This window comes from Anabas testudineus, chromosome 21 (genome assembly GCF_900324465.2).
Source record: "Anabas testudineus chromosome 21, fAnaTes1.2, whole genome shotgun sequence".
Taxonomy (NCBI): Eukaryota; Metazoa; Chordata; class Actinopteri; order Anabantiformes; family Anabantidae; genus Anabas; species Anabas testudineus.
Genome location: NC_046629.1, coordinates 3,952,683 through 3,971,958, shown reverse-complemented (window position 1 = coordinate 3,971,958; position 19,276 = coordinate 3,952,683). Strand labels below are relative to the sequence as shown.

The 19,276-nt window shown below is 41.7% G+C and overlaps 1 protein-coding gene across 2 annotated transcripts in view; it reads right to left on the bottom strand.

Moving 5' to 3' along the window:
* The window catches only part of LOC113172954 (diacylglycerol kinase beta), a 69,988-nt gene that overhangs the window by 12,582 nt on the left and 38,130 nt on the right, over nucleotides 1–19,276 (bottom strand). For both annotated transcript variants that reach the window (XM_026376071.1, XM_026376070.1), the window contains 3 exons: nucleotides 12,697–12,761; nucleotides 4,837–4,927; nucleotides 1,284–1,485 (listed from right to left, as the gene is read on the bottom strand). In XM_026376071.1, the coding sequence (XP_026231856.1) occupies nucleotides 1,284–1,485; nucleotides 4,837–4,927; nucleotides 12,697–12,761 (358 nt within the window). The remainder of the gene's footprint in view (nucleotides 1–1,283; nucleotides 1,486–4,836; nucleotides 4,928–12,696; nucleotides 12,762–19,276) is intronic.

Genomic DNA, 19,276 nt, shown 5'->3' with positions numbered 1-19,276 from the left:
ATGAGACCCTGTTCCTGGTAGATGCTCCTACCTAGTCTGGCCCTTGTCGAAGTCACTCAGCTCTTTATGCTTGTCCGATTTGTGCTCGACCTGCTGCCAAGACATCTACTTCAAGAGCAGACTGTTTACTTGCTGCCTAATACAGGTGCCATTGTAATAACATAATCATTGTGGCCGATCCGCTTGCAATGTTGAATCTGACAGACAAACGGTGCCATCTAAGGAAACGAACAGTTCACAAATAGAGTTCCATGTTCAAATATTTGTTTTGACATTATTCTCTTACTAAAGGTGACGTAAATACAGACAGGAAACTGGGAACCAGAGGCATTGTGCTTTTCTGGTATGTGTCTGATTCACCAGTGGGACGACTCAAACTGAGCCTTTTCTGTTTAAAACTCATTTATTCATTTATTACATTTAGAAACTGATAAGTTGTTTCTGAGGTGATGTCTCTCCACAGGTGAGCACATCGCCTGATCCAGTAATGAAATATAAGTAGTTTGAAATAAAAAATCAAAACTACATTTTGGCTGAATGGTGCTAGTGTGATGCACTGTGCTGTTTTATAGCAGGAGACAGACTCAGCAGTGGCACTGAGCTCCTCTATAGATGTTTTTTTTTTCTTACATGTTCGCTCTGACTGAGACAGTGAACATTTCCTGACTGTAATAATCTGAACACTGAATAACCTGAAAGTGAATAACATCAATAAAAGCAGGCTTAATTTCTTACAGACACCAAATTCACACAGAAGGACGTCATGTTGTTTTATTGGACTGTGCAGATAATAACAATAAGTACTAACTCCACTCTTAGAGCGACTGTCCTGGGGCTGAGGTGCCTTCAGGGGCCTCTTGGCCTGTGGACCCTGAAAGTCTCAGATCACCAGTGAGCAGAAGATAAAGTTGTTGTTACTGTTGTAACTTTACTAAGTTGTGAAATCCTGTCTGTTCTGTAGAGTTTTCCTGTCTGATGAGTCTTTAACCACTCTAATATGTTACTCCAACTTCCTGCCTTGAACACCACCTGCCAAGCAGCCCTCGTGCAGTTTTAGTGCATGGCTGGTTTTGGTCTGAACTGTTCATAACTCATAACTAAGGCTATGACCTGTGATGAGGACGCACAAGTGGACACAGTAGACAATGAAATGAGGTTAGCACCAAGTGACTTGACTGGAAATTACCAAACTAAAAGTTTGTTTGTGGTGCCCACTGCACAGCTGCACTGTACCTGCTCCACCTGGTCCATAGACTGTACACATGACGAGAAAAGTTCCTCACCTTGAACACAGAACTTGAGCTCTTTCGCGTCTGTGACGGTGCTGGCTGGCATCCTGTCGGGAACCTTCTTGCTCATGCGGTTGTAGTTCCTCCTCTTCTTCGTCTCGCCCCACAGGTTGGAGCCACCGTGCATGCTGGGAATGTTGAGTACGGCGATGCCCTCTAATGACGTGTTGCTGAGGTCCAAAATGATCCCGTCACACTGACATTAAAAGAGAAAACATGAAGAGAGATGAAGGACAAAGACACAAATAGGTTCCTACACATGAAGCATCAAGATTACTAAACGTATGTAACATTAGGTCGTGCTAACACATGCTAACAGCCAGGAACATCATTCTTTAGTCTGTGCACATACATATACTCTTAGTAACTGATGAGACGATGTTGTTGTTCTCAGTGTATTTTAATTTATTTTAATATAATATAGAGTGAGTTCAGCTGTGTAGGAAAACCAGACGTTGATAATCACACAACTACAGAAATGAATACACAAAACAACACATAAAAGAAGTTTCTCTTTCCTCTCCTTTACTGTTTTATTAAAGCCGGTTTTAGGGAGGTTAATGCATGAACTACATCACAATAGGTTGATGTAAGTTGACACAGTGGGAGTGAAAAGGTTGTTTAGTGGACGAGCTGCAGTGGACATGCCGCTGTATCAAAGAGCTCGACGACGATGTCTCTCCACCCTCTTTAAGACTTATTTTCTCCTGATGCGTTGCTTGTACCGAAGCCAAGTGTGCAGTGAAGCAGCAGAACAAGCAGCAATAAAATACAGTGAGGCGGCCTAATGTCTACAATATATATACTGTGGCACGCGTTGCCTGGCTCTGAATTACATGGTGTCGGCCTCATGTAGGTTCAAGAAGTAACTCAAACACACCAGAGAATATCAACAAGTTGTTGCAATGACTCAGCATGCATGGTTGATTAGTGCTGAGTCAAAGCAGCCACAGAAATGTTGGACTGCTGGACGCCCACAAGCAAAAGCAAACTACAGGGAAACCATCACGTCACGAGGACGTGAAGAAATATCCACACATGTACGTTCACAGCAACGTACAGAAAGAAATGAGTGAAGCAACAGCACAATGCAGATGTCTTTAAATCACTTCTTTCTGTTATAAATGCATTTCCCAACAAAACTAATATGATTACAACTCATTACGGTTGTGTCATCACTCATGCAGCATTTACAGAAACATAACTGTCTGAAGACTGTTAGACGCTTGTAAGAGTTTAATCTATCACTAAGTGGATGGAAGACAGAAAGTAGCGTCCACTACGTCTGGTAATGATTACAAGTTCCAGTAGGTCCTGCCAGTAGTTAAACTTTAATTTACATGTAATTATTAAAAGGTGCAAATGGCTGCTGACCAATATTAATAACCATCTGCCAGTGAGTGTGTTGCAACTTCATCTGTGAAGTGCAGTATAGTTGTTATTTAAGCTGTAAACTATAAAACTGGTTTGACTGTCACCAGGGTTTTAAAAAGCAGAATTTATTCTGGTTTTCATACATAACATGTATTTGATCTTACTTGTTTATGGTCTTCTGTGACATTTGAGTATTTATGACTTAACTAGCAATAATTTAAGTTAATGATTATTATTATTTTCCAATGCTCCATATATTTTTGAATGAATGACGTGTTATTAAAGGACAGCAAGTCTCCAGGAAGTGGTTGGAGTGGATGGAGGGTTTATAATGCAGGACTAACTTCAACCCTAAAAAACTAAAATAAATAAAGCTGTAGTTGGATATTGTACTACAAAAAGATTTAGACATCTAAGTTAAAGAAGGCAAATTGTTGTAGGTCTGAAATTTTATGAATAAAACAAACCTGCCTGGTTTTATTGTATTTATACATTCAGTATCAATATATGTGCAACTTATCATTTATGTTAATTGTCAACATTTACTTATCATATTAACAGAAACCATTACCCAGTTGGAGTCAGACAGGTTAGTGACAAGTTAAATATTGTCCTCTGCTAGAACAGGTTATCTCTTGTTAAAAGTTAATTCAGTTAATTCAGCATCTCGACCCGTTGCACCACCTTCAATGGGACGTTTCTTACATTCAGTAAATTTACGGCTTGATGTTACAAGTTCTTCAAAGAAACATGAACCAGTAAACAGCGTTTTCCAAGAGAACCACACCTGTAATCAACCGTACATAACAAAGATGGTGACGGCTGCTACCTTAAAATATTACAAGATATAAATATTCAGCTTTTCTGAATAATAATAAATATCTCTAATAACCAAAAATACTAGGAAGGACTTCAGTGCTCCCAGTAAGAAGCTGATTTTCAAGAGTTTTAAGGTCGTAGTGATGCAAGCTGCTTCACAGCTGTCATGACGGCACCTGTGTGGCCTCTTTATCTCACCCACTCATCAGTCTGCTTGGGTCTGCTGCTTGTTTTCTACATCCTGTGGTATAGCACCTCTTACTAGGGGCCCTCCAAAGATTTCCTGCCTGTGCAAGTCACCTGACCTGATGATCTGTTAACTTCCTACTCAGTTGCTCTTCAGTTTCTTATTAGACTTCATGTCCCTTTACCCCTCTGAGCCGTCTTCCATCGTGGACTCATATGAAACAATTCAAGAGAGATTATTTTACTGCAAATCATCAAAAATGTTGAGCTCTGACAAAACAAAACAGGACGAAGGGTCCACAATGTGCACAGGTACCTTAATTATTCTGAAGCAGCAGATCTCCTCACTTGTACCAACATGGCAGAACTGTTTGATCTAATAATTGTGATCTAAAAGGTTTGTTCAAGTCTGTGCCTGTCTGTAGGAGCAAGTGAGTATAACTCCAACAAAGGCAATTCTTACTTCTATTTCATTGCTGAATATACAATATAATATCTGCAACTACACGGGGGGGTAAGTGAGAAAGCATTAGGAGATGATCACCAGCCAAAAAAACAGCTTAAGAAAATAGAAGAGCATGTGAGTGACTTGTAGTGTGAGTAAATACTGAATAAATACTAATTATGGTAAATACAAATCTACTAGTCCATTTCCCAGGTCACTGTGAACATACTTAACTAACTACAAATGTCTTACAATAACAAGAATAAAGTGTTGGAAGAGCCGATTCCTTTAAATGACTGGAGGTTTGAAGAGTATAGGGGCTGAACTCTGTAGGATGACACACGGCTTGTTTGCGTTAGGTTTTTCTGAGAAGGTGTGTTTCTGATGTGTTTTCCTGGAGTCTTGCTGCGCTTTAAGCACCCAGGTGACACATTATGCAGCCGTTTATGACAGAATGAGGCAATCAGTGACTTTACGGAGCATTAATCTGATGATGTGCTATGAATAGCTCGCCTCATTAATATGGCAAAACTACAACACTTCTTATTAAGACGTATGAGAATAACAGCACTTAAAAGGCTGTCACTGAAAAGACAGAAAGTGAATGTGTAGCGTACACACGACGTTCCCCTTCTGGTTTTTATAACAAATGTGGTGTCTCTTGAATATTTAAAGATATTTTCAGTTTATATCATTCATTCTGTGGTTTTGACTCTGACTCACCTCCACTTCTATGCACTCGTTAAGTTTCTTGCAGGTGGCAGATATGGTCTCTGTGGTGCCAAACTCAAAGTACCAGAGCTTGTTCTTCATCCTGGGGAGAATGAGAGGGGAAACAGAGGACAGACATGTGTTTGACTAAAAGATTAGAACACACTCCCAACAGTACAGTGTGGTGAGCCTGCGGCAGGATTTGTTTTGGGTGCAGTGGACACATATTGAAGCTGTCCGGTGCCTTGAGTCATCTCATGAAACTGACAGCTCTTGACAGCCAGCAGCCATCTAAGCACAGAGGTCAAACATCCACGAGGCTCCCTGAAGCCTCGGTGTGGGGATGGCAGCACTGGCAGCGCTCATGGTTAGATACCGAACCAGAGATCGTTAGCAACACTCACTCAAACAGCCCCTCTGTTGTTGTCTGTTCTCTCATCAAAGCAATGCAGACGTTTTTTGGCTCATTGCCCTTATGACAAGAGTTGAGACATCAACACTGCCTGTGGAGGGGACACCGGGTGAAACACTGCTAGTGGAGACTGTGAGATCAGGGCAAATATTATTGTGATTCAAACCCACAGGTCTCACTGAGCAATGGTTCACTTCTGCCCTGCAGATGCATTTGTCAGAGGTGACCTGATGGATGCAGTTTTGTTTATATCTCAATGTCTTTTGTTGCAGTTCTGGGGCTGCACAATGACACAGTTTACAGTCAAGGTGAAATATCTGCTTCACCGATCTGTAAACATCAACTGCAAAGTGATGGAACACTGATGATGTATGTGGTAATGGGGGAGAAATCCACCGGTTCACCGCCTGAAGAGACATGGAGGTAACTGTGATGGTGAAGAGTCACTCACGAGCTTTTTTAAAGACAGTACCCTTCCCATCGCACGTCAGAGCAGGATTAAAAGTTGTTGATAAGACACGTGATGAAGGTCAAAAAGGTGTTCATGGTTCTGTCGGTTGGTTTTTCTTCCAACGCACCTGTCGCACATTCAGGTGTGCAGACCTGTCTGTTTTCTGAAGATAACAAAATCCACAAATTATCCTTAACTTCTATCTTTAATATCTACAAAACAAGACAGAGGCTGTTTTCTATGTTCACCTTACACACTGAGGTGGCCCAAATCCAAATCTTTGTTTTCCAGAAGCGACTCGACGTGACATGACTTGATGTCGTTCATCATCATCACCTGCAGCTGATGGGAACGTGTTACCTTTTGCAGGTATTTACTCATGAACACTATTTGGTGACGACGTGTTATCTCTGGTTATGAGAGGTGAAATGAAGATGCTGGTTCACACTTGTCCCAGCTACAGATAGAAGAAGACAAAGGAGGAGACTTTGAGTGCAGACTTTGTTTACTTATGCTCAAACCAAAAGTCAACACGTCTGTTCTGTTCTTCAGTGAGAAGTGTCGTAACCTTTGTCCAAAGATGATCTTTGACGTTCGTAAACAGCCTCAGTATTTGTTCTCCTCTACTCTTTCCAGTATGTTGTGTTTCAAGAAGTAAAGAGAAGCTAAATAAATAAAGAAGCAAAATAAATCAAGTCTAAAAATGATCCGCGGCACCTTGTTGTAAAAAACCCAACCTGAATAAACCTGGCTACCAGCATGACTGATGTCTCACTCCACATTACCCTAGAAAAGACACATATTTCACGATGTGGCAGTAGGTTCACTGGCATGTGGATATGCTGCTGATACTGACAACACAGCTATTGACACAACATCCCTGTCCGTGATGTGGGCGCACAGGGACAAGAGAAAAAGAAGAGGACACAGAGCATTTAAACAGAACATGACCTAAAGAAACCGTCACACTGTTTCAAAGGTTAAAAATGTTTCTGTTATTCTTTTCACTCATGCTCGATGCATTAACTCTGTAACCAGTATTACAACAGATTTCAAACAAAGCATTAACGTCTATGATAGCTGTTTATTTTACTTTGAGTGTCAGTACGGTGCCTTAAGCTGCTGCACTTGTTCGTGTTCTTCTCCCTAATTGTCTTTCTGTCCCTTGTTCTCTGTCTTTCACCTTAATACCTCCCCAGAAACCTCTGCTGCTGTCAAATCAGGGGATTATGAACATATTTGAGATCACAATTAGGAACGGTTGCAATTCTCAACGAGGCAAACTGCCTAACCTCATTAAGCTGCTTCCACTTGAGACAGCCTGTAAAAAATGCAATTAACTCATGTTTTTTCCCCTCCCTTATCAACACAGGGAGACAAACTACTTCCATAAGCCTCTCCTCCATTATTCCCATATTTCTGCACCAAAGCTAATGTAAAACTAGAACAAAAGGGATCTGAAATAATCTTAGGAAGAGCGCTGTTTTCCAATCATGGTTTCGTCTCTAGTTCAGCTCCTAGGTCTGCTCAACCCTGGGGCTTCGAGCTGGTAATGGGTTTAGTGTAACTAACAATCAGCTCTGACAAAGAAAGGTACTTATTATTCTATTCAGCTTCCAAATCTGTTAAGAAACTTCTATCTTTCTACCTGCATCATTTTCAAAGGGAATTTAAATCACATTTCATCTAACAGACAATAGCGAGTGACTCTACAGTAAAGTGAACGGTGGAACCGTGTTGTTGTGGAAACACTGTTCACGTGCTCCTGCAGAGCTCGGGGGCTCCAAAACTCTATGCGGCCAACTCTTACCCCTAACCTTGCTACCCCTCCCTGCAGATAAGGATCTCCTTTAATCCCCAGTGTAAGCAGTGACCTTATGACCCTACCACCTCTTTTCAGGCCCTCTTCCTCCACCCTCACAGCTGCAAAGGTGAAATCAGGGGAACACAAGGTGACAGGTCAGCTGCCTTCATTTATAGAGGGCACACCTTGACGTCACTTTGAAAAGTGTGCACCGACATTAATGAGAGCGGGGCTCGTGTGAGTATGAAGAGGCTGATCGTTTCCGACAGCACGCGCTCATCCACACAGATGCACACGCATGGTCCTCTGCAGAAAGCATGTTTCAGATTTTACACACTGAAAAGATCAGAGGAGCGGATGAACAGCTCTGTTAGAAGTCACACATCAGTAATGAGTCGTAATAAGCTGCTTGAACAACCAGTGCTTCAGGTAATCTTTGTTAAAAACTAGAAGAACCTTCTTTCCGATTTTTCATTGGATGGTAATAATATAACTTTGTTTTGTTCCCTTTAGAAATGCTAAAACATTTATTATATGTGAATATTAAAGACCAATCAAGGTAAAATCTTTTGGGAACTTAAGAATATAAAGTATAAATGCAATCCAGTCTCGTAACTCTTTGTTCTTCTATGGTGCTGCCTGATCTTTCCAGGGAGGATCTCATCGTGTACAGGAGCTGTTGCTTTTAGTTTTCTAGGAGCAGTGACTCCTAGAAAAGTTTGTTTGGAATAAATAAAAGACCTGGGCAGCGAAGAGTCACAGTCACCAAGTCTTACTCGATCATACTTGATCAGCAGACTGGCTGCAGTGTTTTAGCAAAGAGGTCGAGAATGTGCCGACATCTGATCTCTGCTAATCCAATCAGGTGATAAGACTCAGTGACCTCTTCTTTAGCTTTACGAGAGACATAAAGGAGACGAAACATCTGCCATCCAAACCTGCTTTACCTTCAAATTAATGTTAAATCCATATTCAAATTAATTTTAATTAATAATAATTTAATTTAGTTAAAATCTGGGTAAATTACTAATATTAGAAGTTATTTTAATAAAAAGAAATTAATTTCTGAATCACAGTACTAGAAAAAAATCTTTACCAAGGTCGTGTTTGTGTGTGTGCGTGCATCATATAGCATGAATCACATTCAGTTGTTTGTGTGTATACATGTGTGTTTTTATGATAATAAGAAAGAAAACAACAGAGGACAGTTTACTGCTACAGTAAATCTAATAGTGGTCACTGATGCATTTTACATCCATGAGTCATTTGTACTATTCTGAGGTGACACACACACAGTATCAGTTCAGAATAAAATAGGTAGAGCAGAGTGATCCAGACGTGAAAAGTGAACAAGTTAACGTTCATTTTTCTAACATTTCAATCTTTAAACTATGAGCGTCCAACACGTATCTGACAGACTCACAGAGTTCTGCTGCCGCTTCTTGTGAATCACCGGCCGGCAGCAGGGTAGAAATATTCACTTCTAAACATTTTGAAAAACAAGGCTCAAGGCGTTTCAAGGATAAATGAAACAATTCTTATTCATAATTCGATAAAGACTGATACCTGAAGCTTTGTGTGAAGCAGGGTTAAACGTAGAAGAGCATAGTGGAGCAGGGAGATGGAGCAGAGTGAACTGATTTTAAATCTCATGCTCCTAAACTGCACATGGGAGCTTTGATAAATATACAGCTCATAAGACGTACAAAGGATTTTACATTACGTTACGCTCTGTTGCAGGAAAACTTCAACCTTGTTTCCACATTATGAAACCCCCCCTTTGTTGCCCTCTGAGTTAACAGAGCCCCCATCAGAATGAGAAGAGCTGCGCTTTTTCACACGGAGTGAAACTGTTTAAATCCAGCTCCTCTCCTCTGAAACTGTCCCACACACACACACACACACACACTCACAGAAAGAGCACATTGTCCCGAGTGTGACAAGTCATTAGCACTTAGGCTTCGGGCTCCTGGAGTCCGCCTGCTGTGACCATTAGAAGCTTGTGGAGATCCACCGGCTGAGGTGTCAGGAGTCACACATCCCCTCTGTCCCAGTAGGCCCAGCATGGGAGGGCGAGAGTAGTGGTGGTGGTGATGGTGGGGGGTATGTGCTAGTAGACAAGTGGGGGAGGGTGTGTGTGTGTGTGTGGTTGAGTGTGAGAGTGGGATGGTGAGTGTCACGGAGAACAATAAAAAGAACTGAGCTAAGTGCTACATGTGGCCATGGGCCTCTCGTACGGGGTCAAAGGTGATTTATCATGTGCTCGCCCGTAGAGAAAGAACCGCTCGATCTCCACACTGACTCCTTTCAATTCAAACCGCAGTAAAAACGGAGCGACTTGTCTTCTGCCAAAACATCAGTCAGACTACAATAAAACAGTTGCAGCTGTCCGTCAGCTGTCTGCTGCTCTGTGAAAGTGCTGAAGAAGAAAATTCACAGAAGAACAATAACCTCCAGTGTTGGCTTACTGTAAATAGAGCACATTGGGCTGTTGGTTGTGTAAGTGTGAGTGTCAATACAGTTCATGTTTTGTGAACAGTCTCGCTTGGAGCTTACAGTTGGACCGTAGCCACGATTCGCTCACAGGGACATAGAGCGACGCTCGGGAGAGTAGAGCTGTTGAAATGCTGTAGACTGAGGCATCAGAAAGCTTCAGTGCAAACAAAGAGCTTTTAGGTTACTGTGTTCAACGTCTGGGTTTATGTGTGCTGCTGAATAGCGTCTGTCCTGCTCTGCATGTCTTTTAACACTAGCTCTAGGCTAATGCATCAAAGACAGGGCCCCCAGGGAGCAGAGGAGCTGGATCCTTCTTTAATGTTTTATCACCATCTCTTACTTCTGCCAACAGATATGGGACAACGGGTGGAAACTACAGCATTGATTGTTTCATTTCAAAGATAAGACGAGACATCTCTGTTTCCCTCTGTCTTAACATACGGAGCTGTACAGAATCCTGCTTCCAATCTGACACAAGCGACCAAGGTGTGAGGGACGATTCCTAGACAGGCTTTTAAGCAAATGATTGTTAGCGGTCAAATCTCTGCTTCGAGATATTGGAGAACATTAGGAGCCTCATGCTTCAGGGCTACAGTACATTTCTACACAGGCTGTGTGCACACTGCTGCTGTTTGTTCTCTACAGAGCATCTGAATGAGTCTTCAGGGTAAAGTCTGACCACTGCTGGAAATAAAAGCAAGGCGACTTCAAAGGCCGTGTTTTCCCTGCAACTTGTGTTATTTGTGGATGATACTGCTTTGGGGCTGAGGGTGGTTAATGTTTATATTTTCAGGAAAAAAGGCCGAGGCATATGCTTTATCTTTCCCGTTGCCAGCAAATTTCATGAGGATTGAAAGCAGCGATTGTTCGTTTGCCTTTTACAGTACATTTTTAAAATGCTTGTCGATGACAAAGACATGACACGATGGAGCTTCCTCACTGACAACTTACTGGGATTCTAGTGCATATGTAGCGACCACCCTTACTCAAATAGTCGGGATGGGCTCAAAGGATGAAGAGATCAGAGAATGCAACCTGATGTTAGATCACGCAATGATTTAAAAACAGATTAAAAGAATCTTAACATGAGGAGAAATGTGTCTCTCTTCCCAGTATCAGTGAACTAGCTGCAGGCGAGCGGGAGACGGCCTCCCACACGAAGAGAGAGGCAACAGTCAAGACGTGAAGTTATGAAAGCATGAAAGACGCTGAATGTTTGCTGTTGACCTAATGTTGGAGAAGCTCCTGCTGACAACAGAATGTTCTTAATAAATGACATCAGGCTTGGATACACAGGCTGTACTCGCTGAGTGTTTTTCCACTTCCTCCACATTTAAAGGGCACCGATTTTACACAACATATGTTTATTCATCAAACAGGGGAACTGATAAAGCAACACCGCAGTGAGAGTTATCTCAGGTAACGATTGAAATACGTAACTAAAAGTCTGCATTCAGTGTCAGACTGGTGTTACACACTCAAATTCTACCGCCTGAACTTGTGTATCAGGGGTCGTGCATCACGGCTGAGGTATTTCTTGTCGCTGGTGACCCCTCGGGGTCTCTAGTCAGGTTGAAACAGCTTCCAGCACTTATGTAACAGTTAATTAGACGTCTGTGCACTTGTCCTCATGGCCTGACATCTGAAGACACCTTCTCTGCTATTAGGGTGACGTGAACCTCCATTTAGGTCATAACTGCCTTCATTCAGCTCTCCTGCAATATAACAAATGACCTCCTCGTTGGACTGTGTTTAACTAGTTAGGAACAACAAACTGAATATGTGTATGTATCCCACCTTCATATCCTCTTATTCCATAGTTCAGTTTAGGATCAAAGGGCTTTTATTTGATGGTCCTTACATACAGATATGTCACAAATACAAACTAGATTTAAAAAAAGCACCTTTTGTATCAGATGATCCAAATTTAAAGTGAGCAAAACTATTGGAACATATGATTGACAGGTCTTTTAATAAATAGCTCCAAATGACGACGCTCGGTTTTAGCAGGTTAAAGAGAGAAAAATGAACCATTTTGAATTTGAAAAGAGGTCAATAGTATTACAACACATCATAGCCAATACAACACTATGGAATGAGCTGTAAAAGAAATAGACCACTGGTGTACTCAGCAACACGCACAGGAAAACATGAACAGCTGATTGAAGAAACACCCTAAAACAAGTCGGGTATCACAATCCAGTATTTGAAGGAAACTCTATGAGCACATGAGTAGATGTTGCTTCATCGGCACCAAAAATCTGAAAGTCAGGTTGGAATTTGCAAAAGAAAAGTTGAGCGATGAGCTAAAAGTTTTAACCTTCATATTAATATTTTGTGTACCAGACACAGACAGTACTACTGTCCCAGAACAGTTTTTTCTACCATGTAATAAATACGTGTTCATCATTATCAGACTGGCAGCGCTGTGGCTGAGGCCAAATGAGGTGCTGCCAATATATTGATCCCACTAACTATGCAGGTTTCGTCCTGTTATTGATTGATGACGACTGCAGACTGAGTTTCCAGATTAAAGTGCAAGGTCACCAGCTGGTTATGAGGTTGCTTTTAGCTAAATGAAAAGGGAATGCTCGCCATGTTTGTCACTAACAAAGCATCATGTGAAATGCCACTATGCACCTTATCAACTGCTCCGTGCCGCCGTATATCACACCTGGTAGCTGTTTTCAAAATATCCCATTCACTGACCTGCTGTTGAACTTCTCAGGGTGCTTTTCCCGCATCAGGTGAAATCGATGTGCAATGGAGGCATCCTGTAGGAGACAGACAGAGGAGAGAGAACATTACCAGCAGAGCATCAGTAACCTCTACATACTCTATTATCAAAACTTGCTAGTGGTCAAATGATAAGGCCGTGTTGTGCCAACAAAAAAAAGATGTTACACTTCAGTAAAGTTCATTCACCACTTTTCTAACAAGAGCCATTGTCACAAAAACAAAAGCCGTAATGCATGTGTGCTCAGGGAATTAAAAGGAAATGATCATTTGTCTCAAAGCCAATTTATACTATCCACATCAATGTGGCTGCAAGAGCCTGCATCCCATAAACACTGTCATCTGCCCATGGCTTAAGGAGACCTGCTAGATGGGCACAGTTCAATTTGATCTTCAGTTTTTACCACTATGCACCATTTTCATGATTCCACTGTCTTTTACATTCAAAATCTAGTTCTCTGTAAAAAAAAATTCTGTTTTTATTAGGGGCAGAAATTAATGTTCATCAGTTTCTGATGCTGTCTTATACAAACTGGACATCTAAAAGGCATCTGTTAAACATTTACAGACAAAATGATAAATCAAGATTTGATGCTGTATCATGACAGTTTAACATAGAGAATAAGAGATCTCCATATTCAACCCTGTCTCCTAGAAATTCTGTTTACATATAACTAATATGCAACAGTAAATACATTATGAAGGGCATCTGATGTAATTCAGTGACTGTTGTTACTGTACATATCTAACAATTGAAGTGTTCAGGTAAAATGTTCATAGACAACATATTAGCTTTTTGTCCAAATATCTCATCTTGCAGTACAGTTTCAGGTTCTCACAGAACTGAACATTTACATTAAACCAAAACCACCATCTTTCCCTAATCTTATCGAGAGTGTTTTTTGTTGATGGCTCAGCAGTCTTTGTCTTTGCCTCCCTTACCACCTACTTGCAGCTTCCATTAATTCATAATTCAACATAAACCTGATCATATCGTCACCACAACTCGTTGTAACTGGGATCAGATCAACGGTTCCTGATGTGACACATTTCACCACTACAGGAGAGGTCATAAGTTGATCCAAGCAGGTCTCAGACTGGACCCTGCCCTCCTCTAGCCATGTGTTTAACCCTTGACCTCTGGGGCAGAGGTGAATGTAACCCTGATCAGTCACACGGGGAGCCTTAGCATGACCTCACTTCTAGACATACACAAACACCAGCAGCGCACCATGCTGTCACAACAGCATTATCGATATTCTAAATCTCAAACCATGCAGGCATTTAATTACACGCTCCTCTTGCCGTCATCTTTCATTGTGTAGAAACGTTTGACGATATAATTACTGAGGTCATAACCTCAGAAGTTGCTTTCATAATACTAAACTTAACAGAAGTCAAATACACGTCCTTGACACTTAGAACAAGGCTCCAGTGTGAGGAGAACACTTTTAGAAAAGTATACAGGCAACAAGAATACAGAGCAAAGTGCTTTACAGCGTATGGACGTACAACACACACACACACACACACACACACACACACACACACAGTGAAGCTCTGGACACTTGAGCTTTAACTGAATGTGATGGGTTAAACAGAGCAGCCTCTCTCTGACCTCAAGCTGAGCTTGACCAGAGCTGCTTCTGCTTCACTCCGGCCCGAGGACATGATCTGTGTTTGGTAGATAAACAGCTACTGTACGTACAAGTTTGATAAGATGCAAGGTTCAGGGATTAAATCGTCAGACGAATCTTTATAGTGAACAGAAATGTCATTTGTACATGTATGTATGTGGAGATGGCAGCAGAGCGTGTTGGATGGAAAGTGTCACACTGATCATTCAGTAGTGATGTGACCTGATGGCAGGCTCGTCCATTTCTACTCACTGGAAAACAACATCATCTGTGGTGCTTTACTGAGACGAGTCACATGACACAACCCGATGTTCACCTGTACTTCAATGGAAATATCCTTACCTACAGCTAATTATCTGCTATAATTTGGAGAATTATGAGGCAGGTTTACAAGAAATGAGCTGGAAATTACAGAGAAAATAAATCATTGCTCAAGTACTGAGTGTCTTTCTCACACAGTAACTAAATACACAGGTCAATAACACAAACATGCAGCAAAATCACAAATAAATCTGTCTTCAAACTAACTTAACATGAATGAACAAGCAGCTTCAGTGAACTAACAATGTTTGACAGACATAACAAATGATAATTTTTACATGGAAGCTGGTGCAGTGATTTGCTCGCCACACAGAATATCAATGGTCATCTTTCAAAGGTACAACTGTGTTGTTCACTTCTTGTTCACTTAGATAAGAGGAGAGCAGAATGGAGACTGTGCACCTGCAATTTTACAGATACCGAATGCCTCATAATTTTATGAGAGAAAACCATGAAGGTCTGAGGTTCAGTTTGAACCTTTCACAGTAACTACACTTCATTTTACTGCAGTTCACAAAGTACAAATGCTTCACTGTCCCTCCTCGCTTCAGTGGGAACTTCTCTCTTCGTTGGCTAATTTTTTAAAGTGGTACAAAGCCTAAAATAAACATCTGTAGCTATAAATGAAGCAACGGGACATGCTTTAATGTCACACAGTAGGTTAATGTTACCAAGCTGGCTCGACGTTAGCTGTTAAGCTGTCAGTAGGGTATAACAGGCAAATGAGCAGGCTGCTGTTTAAGGGCCAACAAGTGTTGTTGGAACAGACTGTTACCTACGCCTTATTTCAGTTCATGCTAAATCTAGGGCACCGTACTCAGACAGTAGCTGGTTTACTCTCTGCTAATAAAAGAACTGTATATTTACACCGAAGTGCTGCATTCTGCAGCCTTGACAAGCAAAAGCATGCATGATGACAGGCTGGCTCGTTGCCTGCCTGTGCAGGTGTTTCAGCGCTTTGCAAGGAGGAAAGTTGTGACAAGGCAGGTGGACAGGTGCAATTATACACCACCTCGCGTGTCACCCTCAAAAAAATCACCCACTGGTGCTGCTGGCATCCTGCAAAGCACCTCCACAACCAGCCTTTACAGCGATATGTTGAGATCTCGTGGCATCAGCAAGTATCAAGTCTTAAAATAGATGCATCTGCTGCTTTGACTGGCTGAAACTGGCACCTGGGGAGCAGGGAGACGCTTTTATTCCAGCATCAAACCTGCGAGACTGACTTTGCCCATGGAGTTAAAATAAAAAGCAATAACGTTCTTTTCTGATTATCATGGTGAGGTCACTCATCACAACAATGCAAGTAGAAAACATGAGACTATTCAGTGAGGGAGAGTTGTTTACAGTCTGCCCGAGGAGCCTCTGCCATGTGTGAGCAAAACAGGGAGTTGTGTTTTTACTGCGTTTGGTACATTGTGGGCACAGCATGTGGACCAGGGCCAGTCGATGACACAACGCTTTCCAAAACATGACGGCCTGTTTTATGTTGCAAAATCTGCTCTCAGGTCCCCGCTGCGAGCCATCGCTGCCCAGCCCCACTTCTAGAAAAACGAGGCAGTAACAATATGTGACATTTGCCATCGCCTATAGTTGCCTTTGTGATGAAGGTTGTTTTGATCTTGCCGTTTGAAGTTTTGCACATGCCGTTCGGGGGCAAGAGGAGGCGTTATTGGATGGGAAAAGGGAAAAGAGAGGGACTGAAAAACAACAACGTTGGCTGGAAAATGTCACCTCAGTGGAACCCACAACACCCGGCAGAGACACAGGTTGTCAGTTCACCCCTATTGTTTTCCACTGGCCTCTGGAAAGAGGGTTGGTTAGTTTAATGACAGAGAAATGTCACAGTGAGCCACAAGTCTCGTCTCTCTACTGCTGTCATACTGTCAGTACAACAGTAGAACTCTTGTTGTCAGGAACTGTCTTAAACTTCCATTTGCAATCAGTAATGTTCTGTTTTTTTTCCACTAGAATATAATTAAGTTATTTAGATACTCGAAAATGAATCCTTTGCTCTGCTTCAAACTCTGCTCCTCCCTCCCTCCCTCCCTCTGCTCTGCTCTGCTCCTCTATCATCTGCTGTACGCTCCAACACAAGCAAGCTGCAAAACTTACTAATCAACTGATGCTTTATGCTTTTCGTTGAATTTGTTGACGATAACAAAAATATACAATAAGGAATCACCTGCCTTATGCTCTTAGTGTGAGTCTCTGTTTTAGTTATGTCATGTGCAGAACCATTGAGTTGTTAGCATCATAAAGTCTAAAAAACAGACTGATGTTTTCAATAATGCACCACGAAATACAGCAATGTGCCACAAAAATCAAATAAAGCTAACAAACATGTTCCTTCTACACTGACTTTGCTAATGTTCCTGACATCTGATGCAGGTGTGTTGCATTTCAGTGTGGAACAGGTGACGTGCACTAATCATTTACAGCATTAGAATCACAACAGACAGTTTGGTTACTGTCAATCGTCTCTGCAGGAACGACCCCACAGTGACGACACTGATGAGCACGTCTTACTCGTTTAAAATCCTCTATGTTGCTTGAGGTTGTGACTTTTCAGGGTCTGTCTCTGTAGGTGTGAATGTGCTTATGTGTCCTCGTGTTGGACCATGTGTGTGTTTTGGAGCGTCGTCGTTCCTCCCGTCTTTAAGACCAGCCAGGTGTCACTCAGCACGGTCATTCATTACCACGGTAACCTGGTCTGAACCTGGCAGACGCTGACTTCCTGTCACTGATACTTCCACTGACCTTCAGTCTGTGCCAGAGCCACTCCATCTCTTTCTCTCTCCCTCACACACACACACACACACACACACACACACAGCATTGCTGCTCGGTGTGGCTCAGCTTGTTTTCTGAATAAACACTGACACTGACCTGTTAAATTTAACAGAGTCTTTGCCTCAGTACATTTAAACTCCCATCAAGGGTTACATGCTGGCAGCGTATCGTGGAGTAACTGTAACACCTTTACACCTTTGTTTTTAGTTTAAACAATGAAAAACTCTGATGTGACTAAAGTGTCCAGGCAGCGCAAAACACTGGTTAACCATTGCAAAGATTTCAGCAGTGCCTTTCAGAAATACACCTGTTTAAGTTAATCTGAGGACAATTTAACATGTGGGCTCCAAGTCTGAGACACTAAAACTAAAGGTGGACTAGAAACATTTCCATAAAAAGCTGCAGCGACACACGGTAAAACGTGCAGAGAGAGACATTAAATGAGTTTTTTTCATTCTATTGAGATCACTGTAATAAAATCAGCATCTTAATTATCATATGTGTAAAACTGGTTTAATAAATGAGGCTCCTGAAAACAGTTAAAGAGCTTTTTCTTGATCAGTCTGTGAAAACTATTTTTAATTTTTAGGATAGAAACACATTGTACATGTAACGTCACATTCGCTATAATCTGATCTACTGTCTCTCTCTGTAGCTTTTAATTTCATTCCAGCAGCAGGATGAACAAATATCTAGCAGAGTTCTTTAGCAATTAGGGATTTAGAGAAAGTCCCGACTAAACATCTTGTTATTAACTGTGACATTATAAAGCAGCCTTCACTGTCTAAAAGCTGTGAATGATAAAATGCAGATCACTGTGAGAAATGGGGGGTGAACATCAGTCTCCTTCACGATGCTTTAAGAAAAATAAGGTTTAAAATCCATCAGCGCAACAAAACCTCTCTTCTTCTTTTATCTAACACTTTTAACTCACTGCTGTTGAAGCCGGCTACTGAATCTGTAGCTTTGGGGAGTGCAGCATTTACATAACCTGCTCTGTTTAGCGGTGCATTTATTTTCAGTCCCAGTCTATTCAGGTTCTCTTGTTCTGTCAACTTGTTACTCCTGGACATTAATTTTTAACTTAGCCCACTTTTAACTCCCTGCTCTTTATACCTCAGTGTTGACATCTTCTTGTGCAGCAAACTAAAGTGACTAATGAGGTAAAACATGCACTGTCTCCAGATGCCTTAAAGTATCCCAGAAATGCATGTAGGGAATTTCATTATATCTGGCACAAAGGTTCACTTGGACTCAAGGATGAACTGATTAGAACAAACATGCATGTACTTAAGTTCAACTTGACTCATTGCCAGAGGCACAAACCCGCTATGCTGCAATTCCAGGTTGTTTTTATTACTCTTGATGACCAAGCCTAGGAAAATACGCCTGCACAGGGCTTTAGCAGAGCTCTAGTGATGTTTAGTGATGTTGTTGTCATGTTGCAACTCCTTCCTGTCAGGTGAAAGAAGCAGTTAGCGACTTATATGTCCATCAGAGAAGCACAGGAAAGTCTATACAACTATACTCAAAAAGCAAAGTCAGGGATTGCAGCACGCATTAGGAATTGACCATTAATACTGGGAATCATCTTGCAGGGCACACATGCACTCACACACAGTCAAGTGCATGCACATACATACACATTTACACTTATGCACAAATCTACAGAAACGCCTGCACAGAGACACGCGCTGCAGAGGGATCAGCTTCCTCACTGCAACATGAGGTGGCATCTTTAATGGCTGCTGACATGGTGCGATTTCCTTCTCTCAGATTCCTCTCACAAGATTCTTTCCAGG